The 17,642-nt window shown below is 44.7% G+C and overlaps 1 protein-coding gene across 1 annotated transcript in view; it reads right to left on the reverse strand.

Moving 5' to 3' along the window:
* Nucleotides 1-4,377, reverse strand: part of SLC22A4 (solute carrier family 22 member 4) — a 48,915-nt gene extending 44,538 nt beyond the window's left edge. Inside the window, exon 1 of the mRNA XM_033140059.1 lies at nucleotides 3,746-4,377. Within this exon, the coding sequence (XP_032995950.1) occupies nucleotides 3,746-4,138 (393 nt within the window). The 5' untranslated portion in view covers nucleotides 4,139-4,377. The remainder of the gene's footprint in view (nucleotides 1-3,745) is intronic.
* Nucleotides 4,378-17,642: the final 13,265 nt, after the last annotated feature.

Genomic DNA, 17,642 nt, shown 5'->3' on the forward strand with positions numbered 1-17,642 from the left:
CTGAAAATAAGACTGTCAATATCATAATCGAAGGCATGAATCCATTTTGAATACTGTGTACAATTCTGGTCGGCTCATCTCAGAATTAAGAGTACTGACCAACTCACCTATGAGGAAAGGTTACAACATTGAGCGCTTTTTTAGTTTAGAGAAAAGGCAAGTGAGAGGTGACACGATTAGAGGTGTATAAAATTATGCATAGTATGAAACAAAATGAATACAGTGTTCTCCCTCTCTCCTAACACTAGAAGTCAGAGCACTCTGGACTTTTGGAAGATTCCTGAATTTTGGAAGATTCAGGACAGACAACAGAAAGTACTTCTTCATGCAGCACATAGTTAAACTATGGAATTTGCTTACACAAGAGGTAGTCATGACCATCTACTTAGATGGCTTTAAAGAGGATTAGAAAAATTCGTAGAAGATAAGGCTACTAGTCAAGGTGGCCATGTTCTGCTTCACTATTTCAATACGAGATGCTGGGAATCACAGCAGTGAGAGCACTGTTGCATTCATGTCCTGCTTGTGACCTTCCTACAGGCTGGGCACTGAGAGAACATGATGCTACACTAGATGGACTTCTGGCCTGATCCAGCAGGTTCTTCTTATGTTCTTATGGTAGAAGGACCCCATAGTGCAAATGCCAGTGGGCTGATGGACAGTTGGACAAAGGCATACTCTGTGAACTGTCCTAAAGCTACCGGTAGAAGTTAACAACAGGCAGCAACCATTTTACGCATATCCGATTGATGCACGACTGAAAACAGGGCATAATGGGGAGGGGTGGAATTATGCACACTCTGCCAATGTATGCGGGGGCCAGGAACACAAGCCCTGTGCAAACTGGGGCTTGCCTGTACTGAATTACAGTGCCACCAATCCCACTGCACAAAGCCAGTTTAGGAGGATAGATACTACGGTCAAGCAACAACAGGATTGTATTCTCCTGCTCATGATAAAGGTCAGCTAAAACTGTTTTATTATACTGTATCTTTTGCTGTTTTATGTGAGATAACCCCAAGAATTTTAAACTGAAAAGCAGCATCTAAACTTTTTTTTAACAACAACAACATCCACCCCAACACAAGGATTCCAAAATGCTGCTAGGGCAGGGAAGAAGGGACAATATTATTGCTTATCACTGTAGGTGTCCCTGTACAACTATATTCAACAGAGCAACCACAACAGAAACAAATGCTAGCAGAATAACTATTTTGTGAGTGGCTAGGAAATGCTTTCTCTGTCTTTCTGCAAAGTAAAGACTATGAGGAAGTACGGTATTTAAGATTGGGAAACAACTGCACACATAATAAGAATAAGAGCAAGCCAATGGCCCATCTAGTCCAACATTCTGTTTTCACAGTGGCCACCCAGATACCTGTGAGAAACCCGCAAGCAGGATATGAGCACAAGGACACTCTCTCCTCTGTGGCCTCCAGCAACTGGTATTAGGAAACATTATAGCATCCAGTGACTTAATGCACAATCAGTCAATTTTGTTGAAAGACCCCACATCAACTTAAAACTGCAGTTCACTGACTACTGGTAAGATGTGGTGCTTTTTCAGATGTTTCGGAAGATCACAATAAAAATAATGGGCTTGTGCATCTTATTCATAATTATATGTTCCATTTCACTGACCCCATTTTCAGGACCAACAGTTTAAATTGATAAGTCTTTCAAGCAGTCTCCCAGATAGCATTCATAACATGAGGCAGTGTAGCAGTTCACAAACAAGCAAGCCTGAACAGTGGCCTGACCAGTTTACTGGGAGTAAATTCCATTGAGCTCAATGGAGCTTACTTTTGAGTCAGCAGGTATAGGATTGGACGGTTAATGTTACCACTCTAGTATATACAAAAGGTACGTGTTGGGTTAACATAATCCATAATTCTCCAAATATTAAGCATAAATATTTCAGAAATGAGTCAGAGTTTCACCTCTCATCTACAAAATAGTCTATTCCAATAGAACAATTGTTTGTGACATATTTTTTAAAAAAATGAAGAAAGAGTAACCTCTACATTAGTTCATGCCTGAGTAATTATTACTACCAGATTTATCCTAGATTACAGTTATGGTAATTTAATTTGTTTTGGACTGTGCTTCTTTCTTCCTCCCCTTAAGGCGGGGAAATAACATGTTTTTAAAATTGTATTATGAAAACACCCTTTATATGACACACCCTTAGCTACCACATTGATATTATTCCACATCAGTGCCCACACTTACATAGTTCAACAGAACTCTAGGGAGTTGATCTAATCTGACCTGACATAATTAGCATGCTAGCAATAGCTATGTTTGTGGCACTGTGGGTTAAACCACAGAACCTAGGGCTTGCCGATCAGAAGGTTTGTGGTTTGACTCCCCACAACGGGGTGAGCTCCCATTGCTCGGTCCCTGCTCCTGCCAACCTAGCAGTTTGAAAGCACATCAAAGTGCAAGTAGATAAATAGGTATTGCTCCAGCGGGAAGGTAAATGGCGTTTCCATGCGCTGCTCTGGTTTGCCAGAAGCGGCTTTGTCATGCTGGCCACATGACCCGGAAGCTGTACGCCGGCTCCCTCAGCCAGTAAAGCGAGATGAGCGCCGCAACCCCAGAGTCATCTGCAACTGGACCTAATGGTCAGGGGTCCCTTTACCTTTACCAATCCAGGACGCAGGTGGCAATGGGAGAGGTACCTATGCAGTATTCTGGTTGCTGATCATAAGGGTACCTATGGGAAGGGAGTGACAGCTGGAAAACAACACACAGGGAGAAGGGCACAAAACAACAAAAATCTTTCCCAGCATCATGGCCCCCATACCCAGAAGAGCCTGATCCATCAGATAACTTAGAGCCTCACTCTGATGTTGTGTTTTGCAGTCAATTCCCCCCCCCCCCTAATGTGATTCCCCTGAGAGCAGAATCAATTAACACAAAATGTTATGGGTGCATTCAGTTTATTTCCACTTGTGAACCAATCAACATACCATCCACCTACACACAGCACATACAACACTTTGCAATGGAGCCAGTCCACATCCTTATAGTACTACTGGATCTTATCCATAAGAAGCTAAATGCATTGAACGGGATCTGTTACGTGGGCCTCAATGTATGCATGCACGTTGCCTGCCGGCCTTTCTCGGTCCCTTCCTCATACACCCAAGAGATCACGAACAAAGCAGCATTGTCCCTACGCATGGAAGGCGAGGAGCAGAGGAAGCGGCTGGCTTGTGCCACGACTTCAGAGAGGCAAACGGACCGAGGTGTCGCGCGATGCACGAGACAATGCCTCCGCCAGCCCGGCAACAACTGACCTCTCCAGAGAAGCAGGAAAGGATGAGAAAAAGACCCCGCGCAGCCTAAATGCAACCCTTCCTCCGGGGAGCCAGGCGGCAGCAGAAACGAATACAACCGAGCGGGCGACACGTGCCCCAGCACAGGCACCGGAGCCGGCCTTCGCTCTTAGGAAGGGGAGCTAGGCGGCGCGTCCGCCCCGGAGCGCATCTTCTGCGCGTGCTGCAGCCGACAAGGCCCCTCCTCTGAGCCCCGACCCACTCCTCCATTTTCTGACTCTAAGGCTCCAGACACACGCGCCTCCTTTCCCTCAAGCCGGCAACACACGCAGTTCACTCTCCCCTCCACCCACCGCTGACTCTTCCGCACACAAACACACGCGCGCGCCACAGCCCAGTCATAATAATAAGCCTCCCGAGTCTCGAAGCAGCTGCGGCGCCTGCCCGCCGCCCCTCCTTACCTCGCTGACGATGGTGGAGAGGTAGGGCTCTCGGCTGTACTCCCAGCCGTCCAGGCACTTCTCCTGCTCCACCTGGCTGAGGTTGACGTCTCGCCCGGGCACCAGGTTGCGGGCGGAGAAGTTGGCCATGGCCTCCAGGCTGTAGCGGCGGCAGCGCTGCGGGACCTGCTGCCCATCGCGCTCCTCCAGCGGGATGCTGGCGTTGAGCCACTCGCGGCTCAGGTTAGCGCTGGCCGGCACCCGGCACCGGTGCTCCGGGGTGCCGGCCAAGAAGACGGCGGACATGCCGTTGAAGCCGTTGGGGATGATGCTGGCGCTGAGCAGGAAGAAGATGAGGCGCTGGAAGGGGCCCCACTCGCCCAGAAAGGCGATGATGTCGTCGTAATCTCGCATGGCGGCGGCGGGAGGCTGACGGAGGCGCAGCAGCGGAGCGCACACCGCCGACTGGGTCTGAGGCAGCAGCAGCCGCGCTGCGCTCTCTTGACTGGCTCTGTCATCTCTCCGGAGGTGGGGTCTTCCCCCGGCGGACTCCGCCTTTCCCGCGCACACCCCCTTCGCCTGGGCGACCGGCGCTAACCGGTCCTGACCGAGATAACCTTCGCTGGGGCTGCGAGCGGGTTCCCGTTGCTGAAGGGAGGCGCCGGCGACGAGCCCGCCCTAAGGCGTTCCGCCTGCCTCCCGGCGCCCGGGCCTTTGGGCGGGAAAAGCAATCTGGAAAAAAAGCAACCAGGCGGGAGCGGTATGGACTGGGGAGATGAGGCAGAGAGCGCCGCACGGGAATTAAGGCCCTGGTTTTCGCTGGTGAGCTGCCGGTCGCGCTGTTTCCAGAGGCAAAAATAGCTTCTGTGAGGAATGTATTAAAAAAAAGGGTGGCCAAGCCCAAGCACCCTGCAAATAACTTTAAAACACTTCCTTGAAAGGGGTGTTGCTCTAAAGATGCTAATGTTCGTTTTCAAAAATTACTGTGTCTCACCTTGTATAACAGGGAGCACAGAGAGAAGAAACGCTATGGTGCATTTGCAATAGCAAAACTGGACGCCTTCATGTGCCCCAGCTGCAACGAAATATGTCTCTCCTGTATCGGTCTCTACAGCCACAGCAAGCGCTGCAACCTTCCAACAGTTTGACTTCACCCTCAAAGGTGCATGCTCCATTGTCTCCCAAGACAGATGGATGCCAACTGAACAGGCAGGCCTTTTGTTTATTTTTATTTATTAAAGTTATGGTCCACCTTTCCTCCAATAAGCTCAAAGTGGTATATATCTCCCATTCTGTACTCGCAACACATACACTCAGGCTAAAAAACAGTGGCCAGCTCAAATTCACCCAGGGAGCTTCATTGGGATTTGAATCCTGGTCTTCCAGCTCCTAATTCAACACTCTAACCACTGCACCACATTCACATACAGTCCTACCTCCACTTACGTATCCCTCTGGTTATGTAAACTTCGGGATGTGAACGCTGCAAACCCGGAAATATTTTCCAGGTTTCACCACATGCGCAGAAGCGCTCTACGTGCCGCACACATATGCAGAAACACAAAACTGCGCCATGCGCAGAAGCGGCACCTCCGGTTGCGAATTCCTCGGGATGCGGCCAGACCTCCGGAACAGATCCCGTTCACAACCGGAGGTACCACTGTACTATGAAATGTGGTATCCTTATCCTTAGTAAAATTATCATGTTGGAGTGGGACTTCCCTATTTTCATCAGAGAAATGTTGGAGGGTATGGTACAGCTACCAGTGCCACCGGCAAGTGGCCCAGTGGTGGCGAGTGTCCTGTGGGTGGTGGTGGTGTGGCAGAGCAGGCTGGCACTTCCTGTTTTGCCTCAAGTGGTGAAATGAAATGTACCACCCCTGACCTCAGGATTCAATAATTTATAGCTGTCAGTTCTGACAGAAGGCAGGCAAGGACCCACAGCCCAGGTGGGACTTTCTAGGTTGGGGTTTCCCTGAGTTTACGACAAATCCTATATCAGTAGTTATTTTTGGAATCATGGAGAGCACAACATAGAATCTGAAAACACTGGCGGTGGCTTGCTTGCCTAAGATGATATTATTATTATTATTATTTAAATTTGTATACCGCCCTATACCCATAGATCTCAGGGTGGTTCGCAACATAAAAATTATAATATAAAAAACAGAAAAAATAATAAAAACAAAGACAACCCAATAATCCTTCCTTCCACAACACATTTTAAAGGGTTATTGGATATCAATCAGCCCAAGGCCTGGTTAAAGAAGCCTAAGATAAAGGAGCCTTTTCACATAGACCAACAGAGAATAAAAGAATGAGAACATTCTTTCACTTATCTGCCTACTTGTGAACTAATGAGCAAGAGTGCACAAACAAATACTTAAACAAGTTACAGAAGACAGCTTGAAGATGCAAATGCACTGGGAATTTGTGAACAGTTCACTGGAATCAGTCCCCTCCAAGAGTATACAGCTAGATCTGCCTTCCCCAGCACTTTCATGTAAAGTCTAAGAATAATGTATTAATGTTTTCCATTTTATTTATCATCAAGCAAGCACTACCATGGCTGTTCTTTGCATTGACTGCTTTTAATGCCCATAATTCCCATACAATGCTGGGACCTCACAGCGATAAATGGATCCCAAGACTGAAGTGTTATGGTAGGCTATGACATTATAAAGTATGCTGTCCTTCTGCACACCATGTTTGCCTGGGGCACAAATGTATGACATATTATTCTCCCAAGAACCAAGATGATTATCTTAAAGCAAGACATCACAGGTAAAGTACCGTAATTATCTCAAAGAAAGATTTGGTTTAGAAGAGCATAACCTTGGGAATCAGGTTTGCCATTTGGAGGTGATTCTGGAACCAGCCATGCTCCTGAGTGATCATGCAGTAGCAGAGTGCCCTCTTTGCTAGTTCCAGTTGGTTCCCTTTTTGTGAAAAGCCTGGCTTAACTTCATTCATTCTCCTGTTCTAGTCACTCCCAGGTTGCATTATTGGGGGTGTTTAGGAAGACAGTTAAGAAACTTAAATGGGTTCAGACTGTCAGCACCATAATATTAAGTGAAGCCTGAAGGCCACAATTATAACTCTCCTAAAAGAGAGAGAGAATTATAACATCTACTCTGGTTTTCAGACTTAATTTAAGGTGCTGTTTTTTATCTTTAGGGCACAGGAATAATCTCTGCCCATATTAAACTGCCTCCTCCTTTAAGTCACATTGCTCTTGAACCATGTCACCAAAATAGATTATTTCCAAATAGCACACTGGGTCTTGTATTCCCAGTTGTTCCTCCCTTAATCTTGTAGTTTTATGTTGCCTCATGCCAAAGGTTGTAGATTTATCACAAAACAGTGTGATGATGTAGGTCTGTCATATTTTCCAACTCCGGGTATGTAGACCTTCCCAAAATCATATCTGGTATGATTAATCTAACTGGTTGTTTGTTTGTTTTTTGTTCTGTTCATGGGGACTCCTGCTCCTGCTAATGCAGCTGGGCTTTTCTTCTCCTCCTCCTGTCCATGCCTTCCCCCAAATTCACTCTGTTGAGTCAAGAGAACCCTCAGCACAGCATGCAGGGGAGGAGAGAGGAGGTTGTTCCTCTTGGCAAACAGAAATGCTTGCGTCAAATGATTAGAAGATGGTGATGTTGAATTTCTCCCATTACCTTTAACATTTATCTGCATTTTCCTGAGTCTTTGACAGACCTTTCACCTATCAACTGAATTACATCAAGCAATTATAGACTTGCGTTGGGAGATAGAGTTATTGCTGTCCCAGCCCCTGTAACCTTTGCTGGAAATGCTGTGCAATAGAGAAAGAATGGAACTCTCTGAACTAAAGATAACAAGAAACTTTTTTTCTTTCTTCAAAGGCCAGGCCAGCAATTCTTTCTGTCCTCTGGCAAGAAACTGCTCTTGTTAAGGAGTGGGTATGTAATGGTCTTCGGAAATCACGTGTGTGTGCTTGCCAAGAGCAGAAGGAGAGATGAGGATTCAAGCAGTCAGAAGCTTTCGCTGCATCACTTGTAAGGATGACCAGGATTCCAGCAAATGTTAACAGGAACCACACTTTTGAGAATGTAACATGTCAAGCAAGTTAATGCACTCTATACAATATCCTATAATTTCTATGGGTAGTATATACAAGAAGTTGAATACAACTTGTTTAAACACATAACAGTATATTTCTTGGAGAAAGGTCATAGCCCACTAAGGTACTTGTGTAGACTCACTGGCCTCCATTTTCACTTACAAAAAAGTGAATTTAAGCAAGGTTTTCCAGACCTTGCTTTAATTATGAAAATGGAGGCCAGTATAAGTACCTTAGTGGGCTATGGCCTTTCTCCAAGAAATATACTGTTATGTGCATTTGGATCTAATATGCATTCTGCTGTTTCTGAACAGCTGGATTTAGCAGATGGTCTTAGATGAGTGACTTCACTTAATTACAAAGAGAAGACAAAATCCTCAGGACAACAGTCTGCTTACAAATGAAGACCAAAGATTTTAAGCTCTAATAGACAGCTTGCCTTTCTGTATACATACTGTATATATTTATTCAATGAAATTAGAATGATTCTAAAGAGAGCGAGTATAAGGTGTGTTATAGGAATTCTAAGGTCTCAGATATAGAATAAATGTTGATAATTGCACAAGGTAAACAAACATACATAAGTATATAAACCACATGTCTAAAATTGTACAGGAGAGCAATCCAAAAGCCATTTTGGCTCTCCTGAAGACTAAATATTTCCTCTGCCTCCTAAATCCCCCTTGCCTGCGAACAGGTAGGCAGACAGCAATCCTCTCCTATATCTACGAACCTCCTTTGTATTAATTGTCATTATTTTCCCAGATGCTCTGCATTGAGGGCTGTCTGACTGGCATCCCGATTGTCTTATCAAATGCTAATGTTTTGTGTAAACTGTGTCTGGAACTATATAAAACTTGCTAAATCCTCAGGAATATCACAGCTTGGCCTGTGAGCCACAATAACCTCACCTTGTGTGTGATATAATTTCTGAATGTTTGTAGAGGGGATGTGCTTCTTCTCCACGACAAAATGCAAACCCTTAAAAGAGATGTTTCTTCTTGGTTCTGGGTCTCTCTTGCCTTCTTGCAAGGAGTGGAGGGAACTCTGTTGCAACAGAAAAATAAAGATCTGTCTTGCTTTCACTTTATCCTGCCTCCATCCATTCATCTCTCACCGATCATGGACTTCAGGGACTCAGTCCCTTGGGGAATTAGGCAGCAAAAGCCAACCACCCCTATTTTTTCTATATCCGTGCAAGTTTCAACAGCAGCACTGCACTCTTTTCAAAAGGAGACTCCCTTAATGTGAACAAACTTATCCTAACTTCCTAAGGGCACTTTACGCATAAAAGATCTTAAGTGTACACTTAAAAACTGTAAAGGAGCTAATTGCATATCATGCACAAATATGTGTTGGCACTAATGCCTTAAAAAAAATGCAAATATAGACATGTAGACATTCCCATTTCCAGGAAGGAGGGCTGGAAAAAGGAGTCCATGCAGAAGCAGACATAAACATGATCAATAGGGAGATCTCCCAAGTTATTTAGAGCAGGAACCAAAGCCTTTCATCTTATGCTGCCTAATCACTATACCTTTAAAGCACAATTGCAGCACATTCTTTCCCCCAAGAGCCCTGCACTTTACTCCTCACAGAATTCTAATTCCCAGCAACCCTTAACAAACTACAGTACCCAGAATTCACGTGCGTGTGTTTCTAATGTGTTTTAAAAGTGCAATGAGTATGCAGCAACTGCATGACTTGTTTCCACGTGTTGACTTAACCAAAGCAATGTTTATGTTGCCCTTGGTGCGACTAACAAATGTTAATCAAGGCAGAAGTTTTGCCCACACAGTTGGCAACAGAAAAATATGTACAAGTACCGGTAGGATGCAGATCCTAACCTCAGCACAGACTGTGTCTCTTTCTAGTCAGCCAAACTGATTTCCTTTAATGTAAATCACTGTTGTCCTTTTTAAATAACCTGTAAACAACTTGTAAAGATAAAATACTTTGCTGTTAAAGAAGAATTGACAGCAGGTTGAATGTGACTTGAGATAAAAGGGATGGTATGGAGGAGGTGAAAAGATAATGTAAGGCCAGACCATGGGCGTAGCCAGGATTTTTGTTGGGGGGGGGAGGCTTTTGGGGGGGCAGAACCTCAGTTAGCCATGTATTTTTATTGATTTTTATTGATTTGGGGAGGGGGAAGCTTCCCCTCCCTGTCCCCCCTTGACTATGCCCATGGGCCAGACCCTCCTGGCTGCAATTTAAGAGAAGCAGAGACAAAAGGCCAAGAGGAGGCGATGCCCCACACCTCAACAGGTCTAAACAGGATTACATATTTTACATAGGGACAACCAATCAATGCCTGATAATAGATTATAAGACTTGATCAGTTGCTAACAGATCAACAATTAAAGCAGTTTTAAATACAAAAACTATGGGACAAAATAACGGAGAATACCATCACCGGGACAGAGCAATGAGCAGGAGATTGACTCATACGTTTAGTGAGCCTGGCTTGCTCCTTGCCTGATTGTATTGTGAGTGTACAAAATGATATTTCTGATGTACAAAATGAAACGGGCAAGAACAAAACACCGCAAGAAGATCCTGCAGGAGTAGGCCACTGGCCCATCTCATCTACATCCTATTCTCACAGTGGCCATCCATTTGCCTGTGGGAAACTGGCAAGCAGGACCCAAGAAGCACACTAGCAATCTCCCCTCCTGTGGCTTCCAGCAACTAGTATGGAGATGCATTACTGCCTCCAACTGCAAAGGCAGAGCATAGTCATCGCAGCTAGTAGCCATTGATAGCCTTATCTTCCATGAAGGTATATAAAGGCCTTTTAAAATCAGCTTTGCTAGTTCTAGTAGTTTTCTTTCCCCCCCATGTAATAGATTGGCCACATCACAAAGAGCTGAAAATGTCACTTTCCACTCCCTTGAGATATCCAACAGCATATCATGAAGAAGTATTGCAAAAGCTTAAAATGTATGGGTTGTATTCAACCAACTTTTACTCAGGGTAGACCCATTGTAATTACCATAACTAACATAGGTCAATTAATTTCAATGTGACTACTCTGGGTAAATATTAGGTGAATATAACTCTCATCCTCTCCTATGGCAAATGTTTTGTTTTTGGTCATGTGTTGGCACACATCTGAGGAAAAGTGCTTTTGTTATTTCTTCATGTCCTTGAAAGCATTTGGCTGGCCACTGTCAGAAACAGGATACTGGACAGGTGAACCTAATCTCTAGATTAGGAATATATTCCTGAAATTATTTATTACCCATGTTCCATTATTGCGAGCAGTGCATCAAAAACAAAGTGCTTTAGAAGAACATTGACAATAATTGACTCTTAAATATTTAATGTCTTAAATCTTTAATATGAATATAATGAAATACTATAATACTTTTATGTATGGCTTGCAATGGCTTTGTTCTTTCAATTAAGCCATTTTCAAAGAACAGGCAGAATACAGATTGATTTCATATCACTTGCTGACATTTCAAAGAGGAATGAGCCTGTCATCAGTGCTGATTAGTGCAAATCAGAATTTGTAAAATTTGTGGGCAAATCATTTAATCAGGATTTTCAGGAGAAAGCTAATTATGTATGTGGAATTAGGCATGTACTTTGGCATTAAAAATATTCTGAGCCTATAAGCCGGTTCAGGGGGGAGGAGGATTAGCTGAGCATTCCTAAGTCTGAGAGCTGTGGGTAAAAAAATTAAAGGCCTCAGTGCGTGAAAGAGTTCGGTCTTGGGTATTTTTTATTATAAAAAATCTCACCCTTTTCTCCAATGAGTTTAAGGTGGCATACTGTGATGGCCTGGGAGTCAGACTCAGATGCTGAACCTGAGGGATCCCAGCCTGCACAGGATTCCCCGCCTCCAGAACCAGCTGAGCCGGGGCCAGGGCTTGAGCCTGAAGGATGCCCATCTGTGCTGGATCCCCAGGTGCAGGCATCAGCAGAGTCTGCTCTGGCTCCTGATGGGAGGGAGGACCCATTGCCTGCAGGTGCTCCACTCCCGCCTCTTCAGAGGAAGCTGAGGCGGCCCCTGGGTCCAGTAACCCACCAGCCTCTCCTGAGCTGCAGAGGCTCAGGACAGAGAGGCGAAGAGAGCTAAGTGCTTACAGGAGGAGTGCTCGCCTGCAGGCCCGGAGGAGAGGCGAGTCTCCAGAGGATCGGGGGCCCTCTAAGCATAGGGCCAGATAAAAGCCAGCCAGACCCAGCCCAAGTTGCGTGAGCATCTTAGTTGCAAACGTATGCTCAACCTGCAACCTCGTGCCTGCACCTGCCTTGAACCTTGACCTGCTCCCTGCCTCGCTCCCCACCGGACTGACCTCCTTTGGACCCCTAGACCCAGGACTGGACTTGGACTTCGCTTCATGGACAAACCCCTGGGGCCAGCACACATACATAGTTCTTCACCTCTCCATGTTTTGCCTTAAAATTAAAACTATTGGGTAAACTAGGCTGAAAGATGGTGACTGCAAAATGGTCACCTACTAAGCATCATGGCTGAATGGGTTTCCCTGGTTCTAGGCAGGGTATAAATGTAATAAACAACAAAATAATTGTTATCCAGCATATCACGATGAAGCTCATATCATGAAATGGGACCTGGTTCAATTTGTTGGTATAACTGATAAACACTTCCCTGTGGAGACTTCTATATTCAGGCTCCTACAGTTTGTTGAGGATGTGATGGGGGTGAAGAGCTGGGGATTGCAGAACCTGCTGAGTTATCTGCCCTCACCCTGCTGGAGGTAAATACTTTAGCTGCCATGGGGCTGGGTTAAAGATGTGAGATCTCTGTTTGCTGTTGCCTGTTAGGGCGAACCATATGAAAGGATGCTTGCTGGAGAGACTAGCGTCAATGGGACTAAACATTTCCACTTACCTTGCCCCACAACCTGCCTGAAGCCTGCTGCTGGAGAGTACCAAAGGGCATTTGATGGAGAGAGGCTGACTAAATGTCAAAACTGTAAATGAATATTAGAGTTGAAGGAAGAATAGCAACCTTTACCTCCCTGATGGGAATGAACTGAGAGAAGAAGAGATGCTGGTGAGAACTGGGAGGAAGGCTACCCCTAGTGAGTGTAAAGCCCAACCTTAAACTGCTAAAATGTTGTTGTTGCATTTACATCCCATCTTTTTCACCAAGGAGGTCAAGGCAGTGGTTCTCCCTCTCATCAGATAATCCCCACAACAACCCTTTGAGGTAGGTTAGGCTATGAGGCAGTGACAGGCCCAAGGTCATCCAGTGAGCTTCATGGGGATTTGAACCCTGGTCTTTCCCAGGTCCTAATCTGACACTCTAACCACTATTCTGCCACATTGCCTTTCTTCTGTGGAGGGGTGGGCTGGGAGTTAAGAACAGCATGTTTACTGAATACAGTTCAGAAAATCAAAAGAGCTCTTATTCACACACTGCAGGGATATCAAGAATAGGTTCTCTACCTGAGATGAGTTCAGAATGAGGAGGAGGAGGAGTAAGGAGCAGGGCTGTAGTGCCAGATGCTCCAAGTGGATGCAAAATTCTTGCCCCAAGGATGCTGCTTTCTGCCTAGGCTTTGTACTATACTCTCCTCGTCCATCTGGCAATCAGTTGCTCAAGCCTTCTCCTTTCATAGTCTTCTTATCTTGACTGCAGGCTGTCAGCAGCAGATGGTCAGAGAGCTTTTAGTCCTAGAGCACCAGTGATTGGGCATGTGTTGATCTTGGGTTGTTCTTCTGGACTGAGGTCACATTCACAGGGGCCTGGCTTTGACATGCATCTCTGACCCATTTTGTCTGGCAGTGTTGACATACCAAGCTTTGTGATGAAGCTAACATACCAAGCTTTGTGATGAAGCCTGTTGCTTATCTAAGCTAAAACCTTCATTGTCACTGGCATTAATCACAGTGGATTCATATTGCACTGAGGAACAAGACTGTAGAAATGTAAAGCCAGTTTATGAAGAAAGGATACAGAATTTATCATTAGAAGGTTGATTGGATGCAAGAAAAGGCCCCTTATAGAGGAAGAATATACACAACATGCATGAGTGCCGGCTTGGCCCTGTGACTGTAGGTGCCCAGGGCAGTGGGTGCCATGCAGCATGCAGGCCCTGGCACCAAAATTTGTGGGTGCCTGGCCCCTTCAGGTGAATTTTATGGGTGCTCAGGCACCCAGGCCCCAGGGAGTTGGCACCTATGAATGCATGCATCTTAGAATGTACTGAGAAGCATAACTCAAGTTAACTGTGGCAAACCTTTGTGCCTAATTACATGATTCAATACCTTAAAAAGCAGGTGGGGCCTGCTAAAGCTCAGAGCAAGGTTTATATCAACTCCACTCTGGTTTTTCCCCCTTCCAGCAAACAAGATGATGTGCTTATGAAAAAGGGGGTGTAGTTCATTCTAGGGCAGGCATAGGCAACCTTCGGCTCTCCAGATGTTTTGGCCTACAACTCCCATGATCCCTAGCTAACAGGACCAGTGGTCATGGATGATGGGAAATGTAGTCCAAAACATCTGGAGAGCCGAAGGTTGCCTATGCCTGTTCTAGGGGATTAGTCTTTCCCTTTCTGGATTACAGTCCTTTGTCACTCCTAAAGCACGGGCTTAATTTGTTTGCAGAAGAATCAGCTGTTGAAGAGGCCCAAACAGATGGCTTTTCTCCCCAATTAAAAACATGCTGCAATTTCATAATTCACCACTCTCACACATACCTGTGCAATAAATACAGGGAACTTTCCTAAGAAGTAAAGCCTAGCATCCCAGATTCCTTGCAAAGCTGCATACAGAATCCTGGAGGAGTTTAAGAAAGCCTACCCTCCTTGAATCAGCCAGGGTAGAGAGACCACAGCCTGGGTAGCTGTCCCTTTGCAATGATGCTGTATTTACAGGATGTGCAGCATAGTAGCCTTTTCCCTCTAAGGCTTTTTCTCAAGGAAATATTCCAACTTTAGAGCCAAGTCCTAAGGCAGCTCTATACATAATGGACACTTTTACAAGAGATGAATCATGGTGGAATCCTAGTTTTGTAACAGTAGACCACCTGCCTCCACCCAAGGTTTTACATCTCCTTTTGGGAATGTATTTATTGCTTGCAGCACTGTGTGGGAAAAGCCGTAACCAAAAGAACAAGCAGCAAGTTTTTAATCTTCACTTGCAACATATGCTCACACTATGCAAATATGTTTTCTGCTGGAGGGAATAGCATGAAGGGACATGGTTTATTAAGGTGGTGCTATGAATTATTCTGGCACGTTGTTTCTTTCTTACTCTCAGAATGTTAATTGGTAATGGAGTTGCCATACTAACAGTTTTCTACCATTGGCCCTGGAAGGTTCTCCTTCAGAAAATGTTGCAAAAATATCTAGCCTGAGATATCTCCCTGTTCACCCTTCCCCGTATACCAGGCACGTCCAGCAGGTAGATCATGATCTACCGGTTGATCACTGGACGTCTGTGGTAGATCACTGGCTGTCCCCAAAGAAGCCCAAGGAATTTGCCCCCCAAAAACATTTTAGCCCTGCAGCCCATAAAAAGAACAGCTTTGACCTGAACCCCTAAAAAACAGGGCTTTCCTTCCTAAAAAAGATCAACAACTTTGACCTGAACCCAAAAAAGTGGGGGTAGATCACTGCCAGTTTTTAACTCTGTGAGTAGATCGCAGTCTCTTGGGGGTTGGCCACCCCTGCCGTATACCATAGGATTTAAAGAGTTTTAAAAGCATATCAGAGGTGATCTACTTCAACGCCCTGTTCTATTCAAGATCTTGAATGCAAGATGCAACTATAGCATTCTGGGCAGATGGCCACAGAACCTTAGCTTGGCTGATTGTACCTTCTAAACGAGCTCTTACAGTTTGTGAGTTTTACCCAGGATTCAGTTTAGGGTATGTGCATATGGTGAGGGGAGGTAGAGGTGGAATCAGGGGAGTGTTAATGTGATTGCACATAGGTGAGAATGAGAGAGGGGCATTGAGTGCTGGTTCACCCTCCACAAATTTTACTCAATATATTGCCATGCATGTATCATTTGAAATAACAGTGATTAAACACAAGGTAGACTGATAGTAGAGAATATAACCTGATGTCAATAAAACAACGCTACATTGCCAAACATGTTTAAACCATATGGCCTTCAGTGGCAAATGTTAAGAGGGAGATTAGCTGCTTCAGAGTGGCTCCACATTATTTCATGTGCTTGCATTTATATGAGCACTGCAAATGTGAGGCATCCAACCTCCAGGCAAAGTTTTAGGGACTCTGGGGAAAGGAGCTGAACCCTCCAGGATGTCAGCACTAGGAAATCTTACCGAAAAATTAACTTGCCATCCCCAAAAGGCAAAAATGGGGCTGGAGTTTACTAAGAAAGTGGATTTACGAAGAATGGAAAATAAGGGCCATTCCTGGTGAACACAGACACTTAGAGTATATTGAGCAACCATATATGACTGGCAGGGGCCAGTATTTAACTTGTGTTTTATCTATGCAAAGCTCTCCATTATAAGTTGATTTTCAAGAAAAGACAGATGACTTCTAAAATGGCATTTATTGCAAAAAATCTCAGATAGGGAAAAATATGGACTGTTTCTGGTACAGAAGCTTTATAGACTAATATAGATTTGCATATGCTATCAATGAATGAAAATGTTTGCTGATTAATTGTTCAGTCCTATGAACACCAGTAGAAGCCAAAACCATTAGATTCAGTGGGGCCTACATCAAGGAAAGTGTGTGAATAATGAAAGTGTTTAAGCATGGAATCATGCACCCTCCACTTCCCTTCTCCAAACAGTTTTTCCTTGATTCATTTTTCCTTTGTCAAGCCCAAGTCTGGGCAGGAATTACCTTAAGACAAACCCACAGTAATACTCCTATTCCCAGAAAATCTGTTTACCGGCATCAATATTTAGATTCTACTTCCTGGAACAAATAGAGGTTATGTCTGAGTAGGCATATATAGGATCTTTTTTAACCTTTTACTTTATATAGGATTACACTGTTCTCAGAGATTTCTAAATATCCCACCTGGGGCCCTTTATCTTTGGAGCAAGCTAGAGCGAGCTGTATACCCAGGAAAAACTGGAGGGAAGCCCAAATATGCAAGTTCTCTTGTCAGCTTCACAAATGTCCAGGGGCCTTCCTTGCTTACAGTTTTTATTGACATTAAAAGGGCGGCCTACTCTTATAAATTCCTCATTCACTAGTGGAAAATCTGATCCTTGGATTAGTGGAAATTGCTAGTGTAATGTTTGCTTTTCTAAATATACTCTTACTCCAGGGAACGGAGTTGCCATTTGCCTATTTAAATAAATTAAGTAAGAAAAACTTGGATTGTTGAATCACAAATTGTGCATAGTCCCGAATGCAGAGCTTCTGAGTGAAACTCAGAAATGGGGAGAGCTCAGGAGGGCAAAGACAGTATCATCCTGGACAGATCCACTAGGTCCTCCACTCCCTCCACTCATTATTAGTTTCTAGAAGATTAATATTTTATAAATGCTCCATTTATTTGTTTCTCCGTTCTGCTTATGGCTTCTTCAAGGAAAGGGTTAGGGAGTGCAGCAATGGGGCTTAGGTATATTTATGGAGATATTCTATAGATCAGGAGTGGCCAACTCCCAAGAGACTGCTATCTACTCACAGAATTAAAAACTGGCAGTGATCTACCCCCTTTTGTGGGGTTCATGTCAAAGTTGTTAGGGAGGAGGAAAGCCCCCATTTTTGAGAATTCAAGCATAACTTCAAGGGAAAGGGGGGAACAGCCACTCACCGACAGATCTCTTTGGAAGCAAACAGCCTCCCTGAGTAAGCTTCTGCAGATCGTGCAACAATGGAGGGTTGAGCGACGGGGCGG

Source organism: Lacerta agilis, chromosome 2, assembly GCF_009819535.1.
Source record: "Lacerta agilis isolate rLacAgi1 chromosome 2, rLacAgi1.pri, whole genome shotgun sequence".
Taxonomy (NCBI): Eukaryota; Metazoa; Chordata; class Lepidosauria; order Squamata; family Lacertidae; genus Lacerta; species Lacerta agilis.